Raw genomic sequence first — 21,068 nt, 5'->3', positions numbered from 1 at the left:
AACTCTTGAAGTTCTTTGGCAGCCCTCCACTAGATCCTCTGCATTAACCTGCCTCCTTCGAAGCCCTTTAGGTCTGAAAAATAAGCTTTCAAAATTTTCTGATCACATTTTATCCTTGGATCCCTCTGTTTACCCATTAATCACTCCTTGGTGACACCTAGTGGTATAATTTGGACCAAAGGCCCAAATCGAGTTCGTTCACAAAGCAACTATAAAAAGATGAAAACACCACAGCTATATAGGAACAATCAAGTACTGCCCAGGATATGATCTCAAATACAATGGTTTAAATAAATCAAGCTCCTGTCAACATTTTCTTGATGCTGGTTTTCATAATCACCAGTTTGAACAATGTCAGCAGCAGCAAAGTAATAACCAAAGAAAAGCCTGCCCAATGTCTGAGTCATCAATGGAATAAGGGTGGAATAATCCTCAGCCCCTTAAATGCTAATTACTTCACTTGATGCTCAATCTCTGTCTAGAGTTTTAATCAGTTGTTGAGAACAGTGGAAACGCAAAGCCAAAAGCCAATGTTTCTGTGCAGTTCCCTAGGTGATTTATGTAGCTCATAAATGGTTCTCAGCCCTAACCCTATAGACTGAAATCACCTGGAAATGTTTAGAACAAATAGCAGTGCCTGAGTCTCATCCTCAGACTGAATTAATTGGTCTGAGATGGGAACTAGGCATCAGGATTTTTAAAGCCAGGTTTAGACACAAACACCATGTAGAATCATATCAAGACACAAGACACCTTTGCAGTCACCCCTTCTCCCATTCCCAGGCATCTATCTACTCATCTGGTCTCTACATAGGTCTGCCTTTTCCAAATGTTGTATAAATGGAATCATACACAGTATGTACCCTTTGGAGTCTGGCTTCTTTTGCTTAGCATGATGATTCTGAAATGTGTCCACTTGGTTGCATTACAGTAGTTTGTTATTTTTCTTGCTGAGTAGTACTCCAGAGTATAGGTGTACCTGCTTGTTTCTCCATTCCCTAGTTTTCCTTCAGTTTTTGGTGATTATGAATAAAGCCACTAGAAACATTTAGGTGCAAATTTATATGAGAACATAAATCCCTATTAATTTGGAGTAAATACCTAGAAATAGAATCACTGGTTAAGTGATTAACTGTTTAACTGTAAGAAACCGCCAAACTGTTTTTCAAAGTGGTGGTACTATTTTGTTTCCTCACTTGTAGTGTTTAAGAGTTCCAGTTACTCTGCATGCTCATCAGCACTTAGTAATGTATTATTTTAGCATTTCTAATAGATGTACCAGTCAATATTCAAAAAAATTCTTTACTAGAACATAGCTACAAACATAAAAGGTATAAATCATAAATGTACAACTATATGAATATCACAAAGTGAACATTTCAGTGTAACTACCACAATGTTTAAAAACAAAAAATCCCACATTATTAGCACCCCAGAAACATCCCCGTGCTCCTCCTAGCCACTAAGCATACCCCTTGCCCCTTGCCATAAGGTGACTACCAGCCTAGCTTAATATCACACATTAGCTTTGCCTGGTTTTGAATATTATATAAATGACATTCAGTTCAGTTCAGTCGCTCAGTCGTGTCTGACTCTTTGCAACCCCATGAACCGCAGCACGCCAGGCCTCCCTGTCCATCACCAACTCCTGGAGTCCACCCAAACCCATGTCCAATGAGTCGGTGATGCCATCCAACCATCTCATCCTCTGTCATCCCCTTCTCCTCCTGCCCTCAGTCTTTCCCAGAATCAGGGTCTTTTCAAATGAGTTAGCCCTTTGCATCAGGTGGCCAAAGTACTGGAGCTTCAGCTTCAACATCAGTCCTTCCAATGAACACCCAGGACTGATTTCCCTTAGGATGGACTGGCTGGATCTCCTTGCAGTCCAAGGGTCTCTCAAGAGTCTTCTCCAACACCACAGTTCAAAAGCATCAATTCTTCGGTGCTCAGCTTTCTTTATAGTCCAATTCTCACATCCATACATGACTACTGGAAAAACCATAGCCTTGACTAGATGGACCTTAGTCGACAAAGTAATGTTTCCGCTTTTTAATATTCTGTCTAGGTTGGTCATGACTTTCCTTCCAAGGAGCAAGCGTCTTTTAATTTCATGGCTGCAATCACCATCTGCAGTGATTTTGGAGCCCCCAAAAATAAAAAGTCAGCCACTGTTTCCCCATCTATTTGCCATGAAGTGATGGGACCAGATGCCATGATCTTTGTTTTCTGAATGTTGAGCTTCAAGCCCGCCTTTTCACTCTCCTCCTTCACTTTCATCAAGAGGCTTTTTAGTTCTTCACTTTCTGCCATAAGGGTGGTGTCATCTGCATATCTGAGGTTATTGATATTTCTCCTGGCAATCTTGATTCCAGCTTGTGCTTCTTCCAGCCCAGCGTTTCTCATGATGTACTCTGCATATAAATAAGTAGGGTGACAATAAACAGCCTTGACATACTCCTTTCCCAATTTGGAACCAGTCTGTTGTTCCATGTCCAGTTCTAACGTTGCTTCCTGACCTGCATACAGGTTTTTCAAGAGGTCAGGTCAGGTGGTCTGGTATTCCCATGTCTTTCAGAATTTTCCACAGTTTGTTGTGATCCACACAGTCAAAGGCTTTGGCATATTTAATAAAGCAGAAATAGATGTTTTTCTGAAATAATATGTACTCTTTTGTGTCTTTTTCTTTCACTCAATATTATGTTTGTGAGATTTATCCATGTTGCTGGATATAGTAGTCATTCACTCATATAGTGTTTCATTGCAAGAATATTCCACAGTTTGGAAAGTGAGGTTTAAGATGGTTCCCGCGAAAGCACCAAAATCACAACTAGCTGTTGAACAACCATTAACAGGAGGATACTGAAAAAAAAGATACTCCATGTCCAAAGACAAAGAAGAAGTTGCAACAAGACGGTAGGAGGGGTGCAATCAGGATAAAATCAAATCCCATACCCACTGGGTGGGTGACCCACAAACTGAAGAACAATAATACCAAAGATGGTCTCCCACTCTTGTGAAGGTTCTAAGCCCCACATCAGTGGGATTTGATTACAGGACTTCCACAGGACTGGGGGAAACAGAGGCTCAACTCTTGGAGGGCACAAACAAAATCTTGCATGCACCAAGACCCAGGGGAGAAGAGCAGTGATCCCACAGGAGACTGAACCAGACCTATCTGCTAGTGGTGAAGGGTCTCCTGTGGAGGCACAGGTTGGCAGTGGCTCGCCTCAGGGATGGGGGTATGGGCAGCAGTAGTCCTGGAAGGTGCCCCTTGGCATAAGACCTCTTGAAGGTCACCATTAACCCTACTATATAACCTATAGACCTCAGAGCTGGGTCACCTCAGGACAAACAACTAACAGGGAGGGAGTACAATCCCACCCATCAAAAGATAATTGTATTAAAGTTTTACTGAACATAGCCCTGCCTACCAGTTCAGTTCAGTTGCTCAGTCCTGTCCGATTCTTCATGACCCCATGGACTGCAGCATGCCAGGCTACCCTGTCCATCACCAACTCCCGGAGCTTGCTCAAACTCATGTCCATTGAGTTAGTGATGCCATCCAAACATCTAATCATCTGTCATCCCCTTCTCCCGCCTTCAAAATTTCCCAGCATCCGGGTCTTTTCAAATGAGTCAGTTCTTCGCATCAGGTGACCAAAATATTGGAGTTTCAGCTTCAGCATCAATCCTTCCAGTGAATAGACAGGGTTGATTTCCTTCAGGATTGACTGGTTTGATCTCTGCGCAGTCCAAGGGATTCTCAAGAGTCTTCTCCAACACCACGGCACTCAGCTTTCTTTATAATCCAACTCTCATATCCACCTCACATTCAACTCTCACATTGGGCTTCCCTTGTGGCTCAGCTGTAAGAAAAGAATCTACCTGTAATGCGGGAGACCTGGGTTTGATCCCTGGGTTGGGAAGATCCCCTAGAGAGGGGAAAGACTACCCACTCCAGTATTCTGGCCAGGAGAATTCCATGGACTGTACAGTCCATGGGATCACGAAGAGTCAGACATGACTGAGTGACTTTCACTCACTCACATCTATACATGACTACTGGAAAAACCATAGCTTTGACTATACAGACCTTTGTCAGTAAATTAACGTCTCGTTTTTTAATATGCTGTCTAAGTTGGTCATAGCTTTTCTTCCAAGGAGCAAGCATCTTTTAATTTCAAGGCTGCAGTCACCATCTGCAGTGATTTTGGAGCCCAAGAAAATAAAGTCTGTCTCTGTTTCCACTGTTTCCCCATCTATTTGCCATGAAGTGATGGGACTGGATGTCATGATCTTAGTTTTCTGAATGTTGAGTCTTAAGCCAGCTTTTTTACTCTCCTCTTTTACTTTCGTCGAGAGGCTCTTTAGTTCCTCTTCACTTTCTGCCATAAGGGTGGTGTCATCTGCATATCTGACGTTACTGACATTTCTCCTGGCAGTCTTGATTCCAGCTTGTGCTTCATCCAGCCCGGCATTTCACATGTACTCTGCATATAAGTTAAATAATCAGAGTGACAACATACAGCCTTGACGTACTAATTTCCCAATTTGGAACCAATCTATTGTTCCACGTCTGGTTCAAACTGTTGCTTCTTCACTGGCATACAGATTTCTCAGGAGGCAGGTCAGGTGGTCTGGTATTCCAATGTCTTTCAGAATTTTCCACAGTTTGTTGTGATCAACACAGTCAAAGGCTTTAATTTTAGTCAATAAAGCAGAAGTAGATGTTTTTTGGAACTCTCCTGCATTGAAAAATTGCTTTTTCGATGATCCAATGGATGTTGGCAATTTGATCTCTGGTTTCTCTGCCTTTTCTAAATCCAGCTTGAACATCTGGAAGTTCATGGTTCACATACTGTTGAAGCCTGGCTTAGAGAATTTTGGGCATTACTTTGCTGGCGTGTGAGATGAGTGCAATCGTGAAGTAGTCTGAACACTCTTTGGCATTGCCCTTCTTTGGGATTGGAATGAAAACTGACCTGTTCCAGTCCTGTGGCCACTGCTGAGTTTTCCAGATTTGCTGGCATAATTGAGGGCAGCACTTTAATAGCATCATCTTTTAGGATGGTTAATAAGCTCAGCTGGGATTCCATTACCTCCACTAGCTTTGTTCGTAGTAAATGCTTCCTAAAGCCCACCTGACTTTGCATTCCAGGATGTCTGGCGCTAGATGAGTGATCACACCATTGTGGTTATCTAGGTCATGAAGATCTTTTTTGTATAGAAAGAGCAAGACCTAGCTGAGCAATACCCAGTTTTTCCGACTGCCAGTTCCTCCCATGAGGAAGCTTACACAAGCCTTCAGCCTCATCCACCAGAGGGCAGACAGAAGAAAGATGAACCACAATCCGGCAGAGGCTAGAATGAAAACCACATCACAGAAAGTTAATCAGAATGAAAAAAACAGAGGGTTATGCTCCAGATGAAGGGACAAAACCTCAGAGAAACAACTAAATGAAGTGGAGATTAGGCAACCTTCCAGAAAAAGAATTCAGAAGTGTGACAGTGAAGATCATCCAGGATCTTGGAAAAAGAACACAGAAGATGCAAGTAATGTTTACCAAAGACCTAGAAAAACTAAAAAAACAAGCAAACAGAGATGTACAATACATTAGAAGGAATCAATAGCAGAATAACTGAGGCAAAAGAATGGGTTAAGTTACCTGGTGGTCACTTTTGGATGTCTCACGTGCATAAAACAGAATGGTGGAAATCACTGCTGCAGAACAAAATATAGAAAAATGAATGAAGAAAAATGAAGACAGCCTAAGAGACCTCTGAAAATGAAAAGTGAAACTGTTAGTTGCTCAGAGACCCCGGGACAACACTAAATGCAACATTTGCATTATAGCGATCCCAGAAGAAGAGAAAAGACCCAAAAAAATATTTTAAAAAATAATAGCTGAAAATGTCCCTAACATGGGAAAGGAAATAGTCAACCAAGTCCAAGAAGCATAAAGAGTCCCAGGCAGGATAAACCCAAGGAGGAACACACCAAGACACACAGTAATCAAACTGACAAAAATTAAAGATAAAGATAAAGATAAAATATCAAAAGCAACAAGAGAAAAATGACAACTAACAGACAAGGGAAATTCCCATCAGGTTATCAGCTGATTTTCTCAAAGGAACCCTACAAGCCAGAAGGAAATGGAATGATATATTTAAAGTGGTGAAAAGGAAGAACCTACAACCAAGAATACTCTACCCAGCCAGACTCTTGTTCAGGGAAAACCTAAATCCAAGAATAATACTTTACCCAGCAAGACTCTTGTTCAGATTGACAGAGAAAACAAAAGCTTTCCAGAGAAGCAAAAGTTAAAGAGAATTCAGCATAACCAAACCTGCTTTATTTGTAACAAATGGTAAATGAACTTCTCCAGGCAAGAAACACAAGACAGGGAAAAGACCTACACAAAATAAACCTGAAACAATTAAGAAAATGGTAATAGGATCATACATATTGAAAATTACCTTAAATGTAAATGAATTAAATACACCAACCAAGACACAGACTGGCTGAGCAGATGAAAACATGTGCATGTACGTACTTTCACTTACCACATCACTCTGCTTGACCCCCCTCATTGTATGTAATTATTTTATATTGTTAGGTTAATCATGTTATCATTGTGACTTGTGATTGGAATTATCTTTTATTTTTTGTCTGGCTATTGACTGTGAAAACTGATAAATATCTTCTACTATTGTAAAAAAGAAAAGGACAGTGAAGCAAACAAAAGTGAAAATAACAGGGCCCCTCAAAATATTCATGTTCATCATTTCGTAATATCCATCACAGCTTTACTCCACAATCTGAAGAGGACAAAATATAAAACAAACATCTTTTCCCAGGAAAAAAAAAGAATATTCCATAGTTTATTTATCCATTCTACTGTTGAAAGATATTTGGGTTGCTTCCCTGGGAGTGAAAATATAGTGTGTGTGTGTGTGTGTGTGTCTGTGTGTGTGTCTGTGTCTCAGAGCTTCCCAGATGACTCAGTGGTAAAGAATCTGCCTGCAATGCAGGAGACCTAGGTTCGATCCCTGGGTTGGGAAGATCCCCTGGAGGAGGGCATGGCAACCCATTCCAGTATTCTCGCCTGGAGAACCCCCATGGACAAAAGGGCCTAGTGGGCTGCAGTCCATGGGGCTGCAAAGAGCTGGACATGACTGAGCAACTAAGTGCGTGTGCCCATGCACGTGTGCACACACACACGCACACACCCATCCAAGTATAAGCCCTTCACTGATTATATCTTTAGTAAGTATCTTCCACTTTGAGCATGCTTTCACTCTCTTAATGATACATTTTGGTGAATGGAAATTCTTAATTTTAATGTGATATCATCAGTATTTGTAAAAAGTATCCCATGTATGGGCAAAATTGGAAACAGTTGAAAACCACTGCTCTAGCTGCTGGGAGGCAGAAAGCTGCATTGCCCCAAGCAGCAAGGTTTGTTCAGACTCAAGTGTCCCCAGAAGGGGTTAAACTAGATCATCTCTAAGGTCCCCTTTTCAGTGCCAATTTCTATTCTGCTCACAGTGCCTTGCCAAGAATGCCAAACCAATTTACTTAGCTTTTATGCTCTCCTTCAACACCATGCCAACTCAACTCAATCCTAGTGCAGGAAGATACTTTCTCCAACACCTTAAATCTAGCAGTTCTATGCATGCAAAATGAGGCTGCTGGGCAGGCCAGCAGGATACCTGTGATACTATGAATTATAATAAGAAATATATATTTGGTATTCATCCCCATTTCTAGCACAGAGTTTCTAAAACCCTTGAAATTTCCTAAGTGGTAAGAGAGAGCAAGGTATCCTTTGTTATGTTAATGAGGTGGCTTTTGGAATGCCCCAGGGTCACCTATGAGGTCTGGCTGCCAGGGTGACTGGAGGGCTGGAACTCTCTTAGTTATCTATCTTAGTTATTATCAGATTTCAGTTCCACCCCTCAAGCCCTGGAAGGGGAGAGAGGCTAGAAGCCAGTGATTCAATCAATTACATGTATGTAATAAAGTCTCCACAAAAACCCAAAAGGATGGGGTTTGAGCATGGAAGCTCTGTGTCTTTTCCCATATACAATCCTAAAGGAAATCAGTCCTGAATATTCATGGAAGGACTGATGCTGAAGCTCCAATTCTTTAGCCACCTGATGCCAAGAACTGAGAGCATAGAGAAGTAGTCATCTCTGGGCAAGACAAGTGAGTAGCTATGGTAGAAGACATATTTTTTAATCTTTTAATTTTGTACCATGTATTACCTTTGGGGAGGGAAAAAATCCTAACCTAAAAATAAATAGCAGGAGGGAGATTCAAGAGGGAGGGGATATACATATACCTATGATTGATTCACAATGATATATGGCAGAAACCAACACAAAACTGTAAAGCAATTAAACTCCAACTAAAAATAAATAAATTTTAAAAAATCCAATAAAAGTAACTAGGCTTCTGTGGATTACTGTACCTTGTTGTCCATAATTGTCCACTGGCCCTCAGCATTCTGCTTCAAAATACAGTGGTTTCGGGAAATCATCAGAGGGCATATTTTTGATACCAACTGGTATGTGACACCAAACCCTCGCCCTACAGTCACCTAGGAAGATAATAACAAAGCAAGAGACACAATCAGCCACTGCACTGAAAAAGGAGGTCCTTTACCATCTTGTCAACCAGCAGTCGGAGAAGGCAATGGCAAGCCACTCCAGTACTCTTGCCTAGAAAATCCCACGGATGGAGGAGCCTGGTAGGCTCCTAAGTCAGACACGACTGAGCGACCTCACTTTCACTTTTCACTTTCACGCATTGGAGAAGGAAATGGCAACCCACTCCAGTGTTCTTGCCTGGAGAATCCCAGGGACGGAGGAGCCTGGTGGGCTGCCGTCTATGGGGTCGCACAGAGTCGGACAAGACTGAAGCGACTTCGCAGCAGCAGCAGCAGCAACCAGCAGTATCCACAAATCTTGACTTATGAAACCAGACTCCCGCGAAACCCAAAAAGATCACTGGCCATCTCCTCCTTCATTTGCCATTAGAGCCACTGAGTAGAAAAAGGCAAAAAGCTCTGATGAGATAGTTGAACAGAGTTAGCCATGGATTAGGGTTGGTAATGAAAGTCAATTCCTAGGCAGGTTGATAAGAAGTCCCCGAGGAGGAGAAAGGGGTCTGGGGCTCTCAAAGCAGAGACAAGGGTCTAGGGCTCTCAAGGAGGAGGAAAGGACAAACTTTTTTTTCCCTTCTACATTCCTTAGTCTTGGTCACGTAAAACATTTTTCCCTTTAAGCTCGGAACTGATGATTACAAAACAAACAACTCAGTTTAAACTCTGTACTAAGGATTATATAACAACAATGTATCCTGCTGGAGGACAGTTTCTCCTTCCTGAAAACCTTCTGACTAATCCTGTTATTTTAAAATGTAAATTATGGGAGTAGGTCTAGTAAGATCTTTACAACCTTGAGACATGCTTTTGCTTTATTGTAATAACTAATTAAAAAGTATATAACTCCCTTGCTAACACTCGGGAGGGGAGTTCTCCATCCCCCTCTGATGTCTACGTCAGAAGCTTTCCTGTCCCTTTTCATTTTAATAGAACTGCTGAACAAAAGTTCTTGAGTGATCAAACTTGGTCCCTGGTCCTGAAGTTAAATCTTCTTCAGATTCTGAAAGGCCACTCATAGAATGGAGGATTCCTTTCTACACACCCCCATCAACTAGTCTTAAACACTGTCAAGAACTATAGCTCCTATACAAGACAGTCTCTCCAATTTTTTAATGGCTCTGACTTGGCCTCTTTCTTCCTATAAATTCCATTCTTTGGCCCAGGCTCTGCTCTGGGCACCACCAGAAAAATCTCCAATCCCCCCTTTTCACATGGCAGCTATAAAGTATCTATTGAATCTTCCCTTTTCTTGACCTTGTGTTTCCAAATACTTCGACCTAACTACATGGCATAGGTTTGAGTCTTTTTGCCATCCTATGGGTCTGTGAAGAGGCCCCTGGTTTATTTTTATGCCTGGATGCCACATCAAGAAAAATAAACCTAATTTTTATTACATAGCCAGATGCAAGTATCACTTTCCCAGTCCTAGATATTATCACTGGAGCATATAAAATGCATTAACTTTCATAGCAGATATATCGCACTGTCAATGTATCCTTAGGCTTAGGAATAATTAGATTTCTTGGTCTAATCCTCCCCTGAAAGTAAGCTGAGCACCAAAGAACTGATGCTTTTGAACTGTGGTATTGGAGAAGACTCGAGAGTCCCTTGGACTGCAAGAAGATCAAACCAGTCAATCCTAAAGGAAATCAGTCCTGAATATTCATGGGAGGACTGATGCTGAAGCTGAAACTCCAACACTTTGGCCACCTGATTCGAAGAACTGACTCACTGGAAAAGACTGAAGGCAAGAAGAGAAGGGGACGACAGAGGATGAGATGGTTGGATGGCATCACTGACTTAATAGACAAGAGTTTGAGCAAGTTCAGGGAGTTGATGATGGGCGGGGAAGCCTGGCGTGCTGCAGTCCATGGGATCGAAAAGAGTTGGACATGACTGAGCGACTGAACTGAACCCTCCTCTAAGAATTTTTAGGCTAAATCATGTCTCTTCTATCCTATATTTGACTAGTTGGAGTCTAGTGCAGGACCAATTGATTCCTATTAAATTTCATCTTGTTAGTTCAGCCTACCATGAGCTTGTCAAGACCTTTCTAAATTTTTCATCTGCCATCAGACATACTCAGTATCTCTTCCAGCTTTGAGTCACCCACCAAATTGACATGATGCCCTCTGTACCTTCATTCAAGACACAGATAAAAAGATTAAAATAGGCTGCAACCAAAGGCAAAGCTCTCAGGACAGTCTAGTAAACATTCCACCACACAATTCAGCGATCACCTTCAACAGTTATAGTTCAACCAAAAGATGAAAAAGTCCTTATTTTCCATCTTATCCGTAAGATAAGGACAGGTTGCAATTAAGTACCAGTTCACATCTAACATATTTTTTTGACAAACCTGTCGAGTTCATAATAACTCTGTGAAGGAAGGAAATAAGATTCTTTTGGAATCCAGATCACAGAATTTGCTGCTTTCTCTTCTTGGTACACAAGTCACCTCTTTAATGATCTATAACCCCAAACTTACCTGGGAATATTAAGCCAAATAGTCTGTGGTTTTCTAAAAGCTGCCCCTTTTGTTCCTTCTGAAATTCTTTCAAAATCATGTCTGTTCTCAGTCCCTCAAAAACCACCATAGCTCTTTGCTCCAATCTATTCTTCCCCACAAACTCTCATCTCAGTAACTCACACCACCACCCTACCCACTACTTAGCCCCAAACCCAGGAGCCATCCATGTCCCTCATCCGGATCCACATTCAAATCATCAGCAAAATCTACTGGCTGTAATTCAAATATGCCCTAAATCTATTCACTTCTATCAGTGGCCACTATCTTAATCCAAACCACACTGCTTCCTCTAGTTATGCTGTTTTTGCTCCTATGCTAGGCCCCATTCTTTACACAGTAGCTAGAGTAATAATATAAGAACCTTAAACCAGATCCCCTTTCTTAAAATTCTCTAATAATCCAAACTCACTTCCACAGTCTCTAAGGCCCTCAATGTCCTAACTCCCTCTATCCCTTCAGTTTATCTCACATCATGGTTAGAAACGCTGAGGGTATTTTCACCTGTCTCCTCTGATTAGAACATTCTTCTTTCAAACATTTGCATGGGCTCCTTCCCATCTTTCAAGTTTCAGCTCCTCAGTGGCCTACCCTGATTACCTGATCTAAGGTTGCTGCCTGTTCCCTCCCTCGCCATTGCATCCCTTCACATTATTAGCATGTGCTTACCACAATCCAAAATTATCTTGCTTGTTTCACTTATTTTTGTCTACTTTTATTTATTTTTCTAAATTTATATTTAGAATTTAAATTTCATGAGCAGGGACTTTATCCATCTTGTGTACCACAGTATTTCTGTATTCCTTAGAGCCTCTTTCTGCTCAGTAAATATTTGTGAATAAATGGAATAAAGAGATCTTGCTTATGAGTCCTCCTGGATTCCAGGAGATGGGTGTTTTTTAGGTCAGAAGTTGGAAAATGGGTTATTACCACTGGAAACCATGGAGCAGCAGCCAGGAACCTTACAAATTTGATTTGTTTGCCTTTAAAATGTAGTGATCACCTCAACCAAAATCCTGAGTCTGAAGTTTCTCAATGCTTTGACAGTTTGCCAGAAATTAATTATAGAAGTTCCTCTGAACACACATATCCTTTAAAAATGGAATGTTAAGGATTTATCTGTTATCCATATTCAATAAGAACCTTCATTTAGGTAGTTTTATTTCTAACAAGAAAGTATTCAATATTCCACTTTAATATTTGAGGGGAGACAGACAGACTGCCATTATGGGTAGCCTGGAGAAAATAATACAAAAAAGGGAATAATGAGTGCTTTTTCTGAAATTGCCTATGAACTCTGAATCCAGGAAAGGAAGGAAACACTTTTTTGTCTTTCCCTTCACTATCTGGTCCTAGAATATACCCTGATATACTGATAAGTTCATCTACACCATGGTTAGAGTCTGCATGAGCTTATCTGAATATCCCATCATCATTCATAACATAAAACTAAATTTCCCAAGGGAACTGAATGCCAACAAACTATCAACTATTGGTTATGGGTTGTTTCCATTTATAAAGTTGTGCCAGCCTCTTCACTTACTGACAGTATTAGTCTACAAGATAATCCTGTCCTTACCCACCTTTACTAATGCCTTCCTCCTAGACATGACTCCTGCGTGCATGTATGCTAAGTTGCTTCAGTCGTCTCCGACTCTGCAACCCTATGGGCTGTACCAGGCTCCTCTGTCCGTGGGATTCTCCAGTAAGAATACTGGCGTGGGTTGCCATGCCCTACTCCAGGGGATCTCCCTGACCCAGGGATCAAACCAGTGTCTCCTGTGACTCCTGCATTGCAGGCAGATACCACTGAGCCACCGGAGAAGCCCAGGCATGACTTCTACTGTATCCCAAATGACCATCAACTCTTCTCAGATGATACTTTCCCTTTTAATAACCCTCTTAGGGCTTCCCTGGTGGCTCAGCTGATAAAGAATCTGCCTGTAATGTGGGAAACCTGGGTTGAATCCCTGGGTTGGGAAGATCCCCTGAAGAGGGGAATGGCTACCCACTCCAGTATTCTGGCCTGGAGAATTCCATGGACTGTATAGTTCATGGGGTCACAAAGAGTTGCAAGCGACTGAGTGACTTTCACTTTCACTAGGGCAAAGAGCTTCGTGAAAACCAAATACAAGAGAGGAAAAAAATTAAAATGAAGATACTATGGTTTTCCCCAAAGGCATAGATATTTATAGGGCCTGGGAACTAGCTCATTTGTAGTAAATCTATCTGTTTTTCTACCAAGCTCTCTGGATTGGTTTAAGAAATTTAAAGACAGCCATTCAGGCAGACAATTTGCTACAGTATCTCTTTCAGTGAAATGAGAGGAACTTTCATTATTACAGCTGAGACTTTGGGGGAACTGGGAAGGCAAGAAACTGACCTTACTCTGCTGTTGCAACTAAATGGTATCAGCAGACCTCCTAAAAGCTTGTGTGCACCATCCTGTGCTATGGTTTGGGGGCTGTTAGAATTAGCAAAACATCACATCTTGGCTTTGACTCAAGCTCTGCTCATACAACACTGCGTGCTGTGTACGAACCACTTCCTAAGATCTGACCTTGCGACGGCAGGGCTATGAGGAGAGCCCCATTAGAGGTAGCCTCAGAAAAAATTATCCAATAGTTTAAAATATGTATAGGAGTACCCTTGCTCTTGCTGCAGAGGCTTTAACTCTTTCTGCCTAAGACTCTCAGTGCTACCAAGCTATTCAGAAGCAATGAATTAATCCATCACAACTGAAATTTTCTTTTTTTATGGGGGTGGGGAGAGTTGGGTGGGCTGTGCAGCATGTGGAATCTTAGTTTCCCAACCAGGGATGGAACTTGTGCCCCATGCATTTGAAGGGCAGAGTGTTAACCACTGGACCATCAGGTAAGTCCCCATGGCAACTGAATCTTAAAGAACGAATTAACATGACTACTAAATTCCTTATAGGGTTGTGTGTGGGTGTGGTACATGTGCAGGGCTTGCATTAAGTGATGTATGTGAATGAAAGTTTGGCCCTATAGAAAATAAGGTATAGTTACTATTATGCAGGTGTTAGTATCATCATTTGTTAAACTTCCCCAAAGTAGGGAGACTTCCCTGGTGGTCCAGTGATTAAGAATCTGCCTTGTAATGCAGGGGATGTGGGTTCGATCCCTGGTAGGGGCACTAAGATCCCACACGCTGTGGAGAAACTAAGCCTGCACACCACAACTACTGAGCCCACACACCACAATGAAAGATCCTGCAAGATGCAGTGAAGACCCTGCATGCCATAACTAAGATCAAATAAGTAAATGAATAAGTTAAAAAAAAAACTTCCCCAAAGTATATGCTTTTGGAAAGGGCCATGCAGGGACGGTCAATGCTCTCAAACTGAAAGAAAGAAGGCCTAATGTGGAGTTTTAGGCACTGTTAACACGGATAGAGATCTGGGGGCACAGGTATCTTCCGGGTGTTCTTCAATTCACAGCATACAAGTAATCCTTCATAATCACCAGATCTAGCAACATTTAAGGCTGAATTTGAATCCCTCCTCTGACCATTCTTAGGATGTTGTTGTTCAGTCGCTAAATCATGTCTGACTCTTTGAGACCCCATGAACTACACCGTGCCAGGCTTCCCTGTCCTTCACTATCTTCTGGAATTTGCTCAAACTCATAGCGACTGAGTCAGTAATGCTATCCAACCATCTCACCCTCTGTTGCTCCTCCTCCTGCCCTCAATCTTTCCCAGCATCAGGGTCTTTTCTAAGGAGTCAGTTCTTTTGCATCAGGTGGCCAAAGTGTTGGAGCTTCAGCATCAGTCCTTCTAATGAATATTCAGGGTCGATTTCCTTTAGGATTTACTGGTTTGATCTTGCAGTCTAAGGGACTCTCAAGAGTCTTCTCGAAGAAGGCAATGGCAACCCACTCCAGTACTCTTGCCTGGAAAATCCCATGGACAGAGGAGCCTGGTAGACTGCAGTCATAGGGTTGTTAAGAGTCAGATATGACTCTCGACTTCACTTTCACTTTTTACTTTCACGCACTGGAGAAGGAAATGGCAACCCACTCCAGTGTTCTTGCCTGGAGAATCCCAGGGACGGGGGAGCCTGGTGGGCTGCCGTCTATGGGGTCGCACAGAGTCGGACACGACTGAAGCGACTTAGCAGCAGCAGCAAGAATCTTCTCCAGCACCACAATTTGAAAGCATCAATTCTATGGCACTCAGCCTACTTTATGATCCAACTCTCACATCTGTACATGACTACTAGAAAAACCATAGCTTTAACTATATGGACCTTTCTGGCAAAGTGATGTCCCTGCTAATAATACGTTGTCTAGGTTTGTCACCGCTTTCTTTCCAAGGAGCAAGCGTCTTTCAATTTCACAATTGCAGTCACAATCTGCAGCGATTTTGGAGTCCAAGAAAATAAATTGTTACTGTTTCCACTTTATCTCCATCTACTTGCCATAAAGAAGGGACTGGACACCATGATCTTAGTTTTTTGAATGCTGAATTTTAAGCCAGTTTTTTTCACTCTCTTCACTTTCATCAAGAGGCTCTTTAGTTCTTCACTTTCTGCTATTAGAGTGGTATCATCTGCATATCTGAGGTTGCTACTTCTCCTAGCAAACTTGATTCTAGCTTGTGATTCATCCAGCCCAGCATTTTGCAAGATGTACTCTGCATATAAGTTAAATAAGCAAGGTGATAATATACAGTCTTGATGTACTACTTTCCCAATTTTGAATCAGAATGTTGTTTTATGTCAGGTTCTAACTGTTGCTTCTTGACCTGCACACAGGATTCTCAAGAGACAGGTAAGGTGGTCTGGTATTTCTATTTCTTTAAGAATTTCCCACAGTTCATTGTGATCCACACAGTCAAAGGCTTTAGTGTAGTCAATGAATCAGATGTTTTTCTGGAATTCCCTTGTTTTCTCTGTGATCCAACAGATGTGGGAAATTTGATCTCTTGTTCCTCTGCCTTTTCTAAATTTACCTGGTACATCTGGAAGTTCTCGGTTTATGTACTGCTGAAGGATTTTGAGCACTACCTTGCTAGCATGTGAAATGAGTGCAACTGTACAGTAGTTTGAACATTCTCTGGCATTGTCCTTTAGGACTGGAATGAAAACTAACCTTTTCCAGTCCTGTGGCGGATAGTGACTTTTCCAAATTTGCTGACATATTGAGAGCAGCACTTTTACAACATCATCTCTTAGGATTTGAAATAGCTCAGCTGGAACTCTGTCACCTCTACTGGCTTTGTTTGTAGTAATGCTTCCTAAAGCCCACTTGACTTCACACTGCAGGATGTCTGGCTCTAGGTTAGTAACCACACCGTTGTGGTTATCTGGGTCATTAAGACCTTTTTTGTATAACTCTTCTGTGTATTCTTGCCACCGCTTCTTAATTTCTTCTGTTAGGTCCTCACTGTTTCTGTCCTTTATCGTGCCCGTCCTTGCATGAAAAGTTCCTCTTGACACTTCCAATTTTTTTGAGGAGATCTCTAGTCTTTCCGATTCTATCGATTTACTCTATTTCTTTGCACTGATCACTTAAGAAGGCTTTCTTATCTCTCCTTGCTATTCTCTGGAACTCCGCATTCAGTTGGGTGTTTGTTTCCCTTTCTCCCTCGCCTTTTGGTTCTCTCCTTTTCTCACCTATTTGTAAAGCCTCCTCAGACAAACCGTGCTGCCTTCTTTTCCTTAATACTAAATAAACCACAGCTTGGTACTTGATTAGCCTCTGCATGGATGTTCTCACACTGCTTCACTGTATAAAATCCTCCTTTCCCCATTCAAGCAGTGAACTCTTTGAGAGTATAAGTCGTTATTCATCCCTCTCTTACTATACCAAAAAATGTAAGTACTCAATAAATACCAAAGAGACTGAACTGAGATTACCTAACTTATAAGGAAAATCTAATTAAACATACAAAATTACCTAAAGACTTCTTCGTCCTTCACACAAATGTTTCCAAAACCAAAACGGTTCCCAGTCACCCCAAAATGGTCCCTGATCTAGCCATCCTTTCCAAATAGACTGCATTCTCTCTTCCCTCTCCCTTCCAGCATCGTCTGTAAAACCACCACCCCAGTCCTAGCGGCCCCCAACTGAAACCGTGCCTCAGCGCTCAAGTGTTTTTGCTTTGCATTTATGACAGCATCAGAGAACGTCTTACATGGCCTCTGGAGAGAAAGCTCATATTTCTGAAGCCCTACCCCAACCCAGGAGGTGCCAATGGGCAGTACCGAGACTCACAGGAGAATTGTGGCCCACATCAAAGCGCCAACTCTCATGAACTGGTGAAGAAAAAGGCACTTTTACGTTTAAGCCTGGGTATTTCAAGGGACACTACCCCAAACTCGCAATCGTTTTCAAAATAAACTTGAGAAAGTTTCCTCTCAGCAGTCCTCCGAGCTTCCCCCTCAGACGCCGGGCGGCTCCGAGACTCTCGGAAGTCCCGGCAGCTCCGCCTCCCAGTTCCGCCACCCGAGCGGGCGCCGTCGCGCTGCGTGAGACCCACAGTCGCCTCCTTTCCCCTCGAAACCCCAGCAGTCCTCACAGCCTCTACCCTCACCTCTCGCTCTGCCCCTTGACCAGGCTCCTTCCCGCAACCCAGACACCTGGCCCAGCTCGCCCCTCGGGCCTTGGCCGCTGTCCAAGGGGCCATCTTTTCTCCCGCACGGCCCTACTTCCCCCGGACACCTCCCACCTGAGACCCACCCCCCCGCACCCTAACCGCTCGCACCAGGCGCCTTTCTCCGTTCCCTCCTCCAGGACCCACCCCTCACCGCTCTCCTCTACTTCTGCCACCTCCTCTTTCCGGTTCATCCCTCCCGCCCGGACACAAGGCCTCCCTCGGAACCCGGCCTCCTCCAACCCCCTTCCCTCGCCTCAAGAAGACCCCTCCCCCTCACCTCGTTTCCATCCTCCAGCAGCAGCCACTCGGCGTTCATCCCCACTCGCCGCAAGCACCAGCTCCGTTCACCCGCGCGGCCTTCTGTGACCAGGGAGCCGGGATCCCCCATAGTCCACTCGGACCAGGGTGGCAGTCAGCACACGGCGAGACCCTGACGTGGGTTCCCGCCGCCTCTTGGTTTCCTCGCGGGCGCCATACCTACACCACAGACAGAAGCAGTCGCTACGGGCTCACGATCGATGTGAATGTTCGCTTGGGCTCCGCCCCCAGCCCGCCCCGGCCAGCAAGCGGGAGTCACTGCGCCTGCGCGAGAGGAGGGCGCTTGGCGGCAGGTAGCCCAGGTGAGGGTGGTCTAGGCCGGGAGAGGTGTCCTAGGCCAGCTGAGGGTGGTCTAGCCCAAGGTGCAGCATTTGCCCCCTCCCCCCCGCCCCAGGCATTCCAATGCTCCTGTCACACCTTGCCCACCCTTTGTAGAACCCTTACCCCAGTCTTAGCCTCCCCAAACTGGAGTCTCTTCTCACATTTCCTCCTTTTTAAAAATTTTGCTTTATAACGCTAAGTTGTTTAAAATTACGACCTACTATTAAACAACTTTTAACTTGTGATGTTTTACATATATTAAAGTTGCTTTAAACAGCACCTCTTTTGCACCATCTCCTTTAACTATTTTTTTTAAAAACTTTGAAAAAAAATATTAAAAAAAAAAAGAAAGGAATCCCTTGGCAGCCTATTGGTTAGGACTCCTCGCTTTCATTGACAGGGTAGCACAGTTCAGTCCCTCGTTGGGGAATTAAGATCCTAGAAAAAAAAACATCCTGCAAGCGTAGCAGGGCGAGTCACCCTTCCCCCGCCACCCTCCCCGCCCCCTGCAAAAAAAGTATAAAAAAACACTTAGACCTTATTAGGCAAATCTATCCAGGCAGACGGAGACGGCAATGGCGAGCCACTCCAATACTCTTGCCTAGAAAATCCCATGACGGAGAGCCTGGTAGGCTGCAGTCCATTGGGTCGCCAAGAGTCGGACACGACTGAGAGACTTTACTTTCACTTTTCACTTTCATGCATTGGAGAAGGAAATGGCAACCTACTCCAGTGTTCTTGCCTGGAGAATCCCAGGGACGGGGGAGCCTGGTGGGTTGCCGTCTGTGGGGTCGCAAAGAGTCGGACACGACTGAAGCGACTTAGCAGCAGCAGCAGCATCCAGGCAGAAAGCAGTTACCTTCTGCTAAGTGTGGAAGCCAGGGGGCTGAATGCAAATGGACTTGAGAGACTTTTCGGAGGTGATAGAATTGTTCTAAAACTGGATTGTGGTATACACTGGAACATAATATCCTACATCAATTATATTTCAATTAAAAATAAGTAAATAAGTGAAAATGAAACGAGATTGTAGTGATGAGTGTAAATTTACTGTAAAATCCTTGAAGCATGCATTTCTGATGGATTTTTTAAAACTTTATTGACATATAGTTGATTTACAATATTGTGTTAATTTCTGCTGCACAGCAAAGTGACCCAGTTATACATATAAATTCTTTTCCATTATGATTTATCACAGGATACTGAATATAGATCCCTGTGCTATTCAGTAGTACTATGTGATTTATTCTATATATAGTAGTCTACAGTTGCACCTCCCAAACTTCTAATTTATCTCTCTCCTTGCCCTTCTACTTTGGTAACCATAAGTTTGTTTTCTAAGTCGGAGAGTCTGTTTCTGTTTTGTAAACATTTGTGCTTTTTTAGATTCTACATAAAAGTGATATCATATGGTATTTGTCTCTTTCTGACTTACTTCACTTAATATGATAATCTCTAGTTTCACCATGTTGCTGCAAATGGCATTATTTCATTCTTTTTATGTCTTAGTAATATTCCATTGTATATATATACCACATCTTCTTTATCCACCAGTGGATCAATTTTATGGTGTGTGAATTATCCTCAACAAAGTTTTTAATTAAAAAACAACTTTAGACTCTTTCCTTTGAGTCTCCAGTATAGTCTTTAGTAACTACGTCTGTTAATAACTCAATGCCCCCTTTCATCTTTTAATTTTTCAGTATGTGGTTAACAATTTTCTTAAATTCTGTTGGCAGAAAATATATATACTAAATAATCATACAAAATGAGACAGTAAATGGCTAACATTTATTGTGCTTTTACACAGTTCATGAGATTCTCATGGCAAGTATACTGAAGTGGTTTGCCTTTCCCTCCTCCAGTGGGTCATATTTTGTCAGAACTCTTCTCTGTGACCTGTCCATCTTGGGTAGCCCTACACAGCATGGCTCATAGGTTCATTGAGTTATGGCAAGACCCTTCACCATGACAAAGCAGTGAAGGAACTAGAGATCAAATTACCAACATTCACTGGATCATAGAGAAAGCTAGGGAATTCCAGAAAAACATCTACCTCTGTTTCATCAACTGCACTAAAGCCTTTGACTGTGTGGATCATAATAAACTGTGGAAAGCTCTTAAAGAGAAGGGGATACCTGACCATCTTACCTGTTTCCTGAGAAACCTGTATGTGGGTCAAGAAGCAACAGTTAGAACCCTATATGGAACAATTGATTGGTTCAAGATTGAGAAAGGAGTACAACAGGGCTGTCTACTGTTACCCTGTTTGTTTAATCTATACACAGAGCACATCATGAGAAATGCTGGGCTGGATGAGTTAGAAGCTGGAATGAAGATAAGCGGGAGAAACATCAGCAACCTCAGATATGCAGATGATACCACTCTAATGGCAGAAAGTGAAGAGGAACTAAGGAGCCTCTTGATGGTGGAGGAGAGTGAAAGAGCTGGCTTACGACTAAATATTAAAAAAACAAAGATCGTGGCATCTGGCCCCTTTACTTCATGGCAAATAGAGGGGGAAAAGGTGGAAGTAGTGACAGATTTCCTCTTCTTGGGTTCTAAAATCACTGTGGATAGTGACTGTAGTCATGAAATCAGAAGACAATTGC

The 21,068-nt window shown here is 42.7% G+C and overlaps 1 protein-coding gene across 5 annotated transcripts in view; it reads right to left on the bottom strand.

Moving 5' to 3' along the window:
* RNF8 (ring finger protein 8) overlaps positions 1-18,347 on the bottom strand; it is a 37,263-nt gene extending 18,916 nt beyond the window's left edge. For 2 of the 5 annotated variants that reach the window (XM_055407261.2, XM_055407260.2), the window contains exons 1-2: positions 18,095-18,346; positions 8,475-8,603 (exon numbers count right to left, since the gene is read on the bottom strand). In XM_055407261.2, coding sequence (XP_055263236.2) covers positions 8,475-8,603; positions 18,095-18,205 — 240 coding nt within the window. In that variant the 5' untranslated portion in view covers positions 18,206-18,346. Of the gene's footprint in view, positions 1-8,474; positions 8,604-18,094 lie in introns of all 5 variants that reach the window. The other 3 variants (XR_016036044.1, XM_055407259.2, XM_055407262.2) reach the window with 3 other exon arrangements.
* Between the last annotated feature and the right edge of the window lie 2,721 nt (positions 18,348-21,068).

Source organism: Moschus berezovskii, chromosome 23, assembly GCF_049115385.1.
Source record: "Moschus berezovskii isolate FMDL1 chromosome 23, NW_MosBer_1.0, whole genome shotgun sequence".
NCBI lineage: Eukaryota > Metazoa > Chordata > Mammalia > Artiodactyla > Moschidae > Moschus > Moschus berezovskii.
Note: the sequence above shows the minus strand (reverse complement) of the source record. Positions and strands in the feature narration are given on the sequence as shown.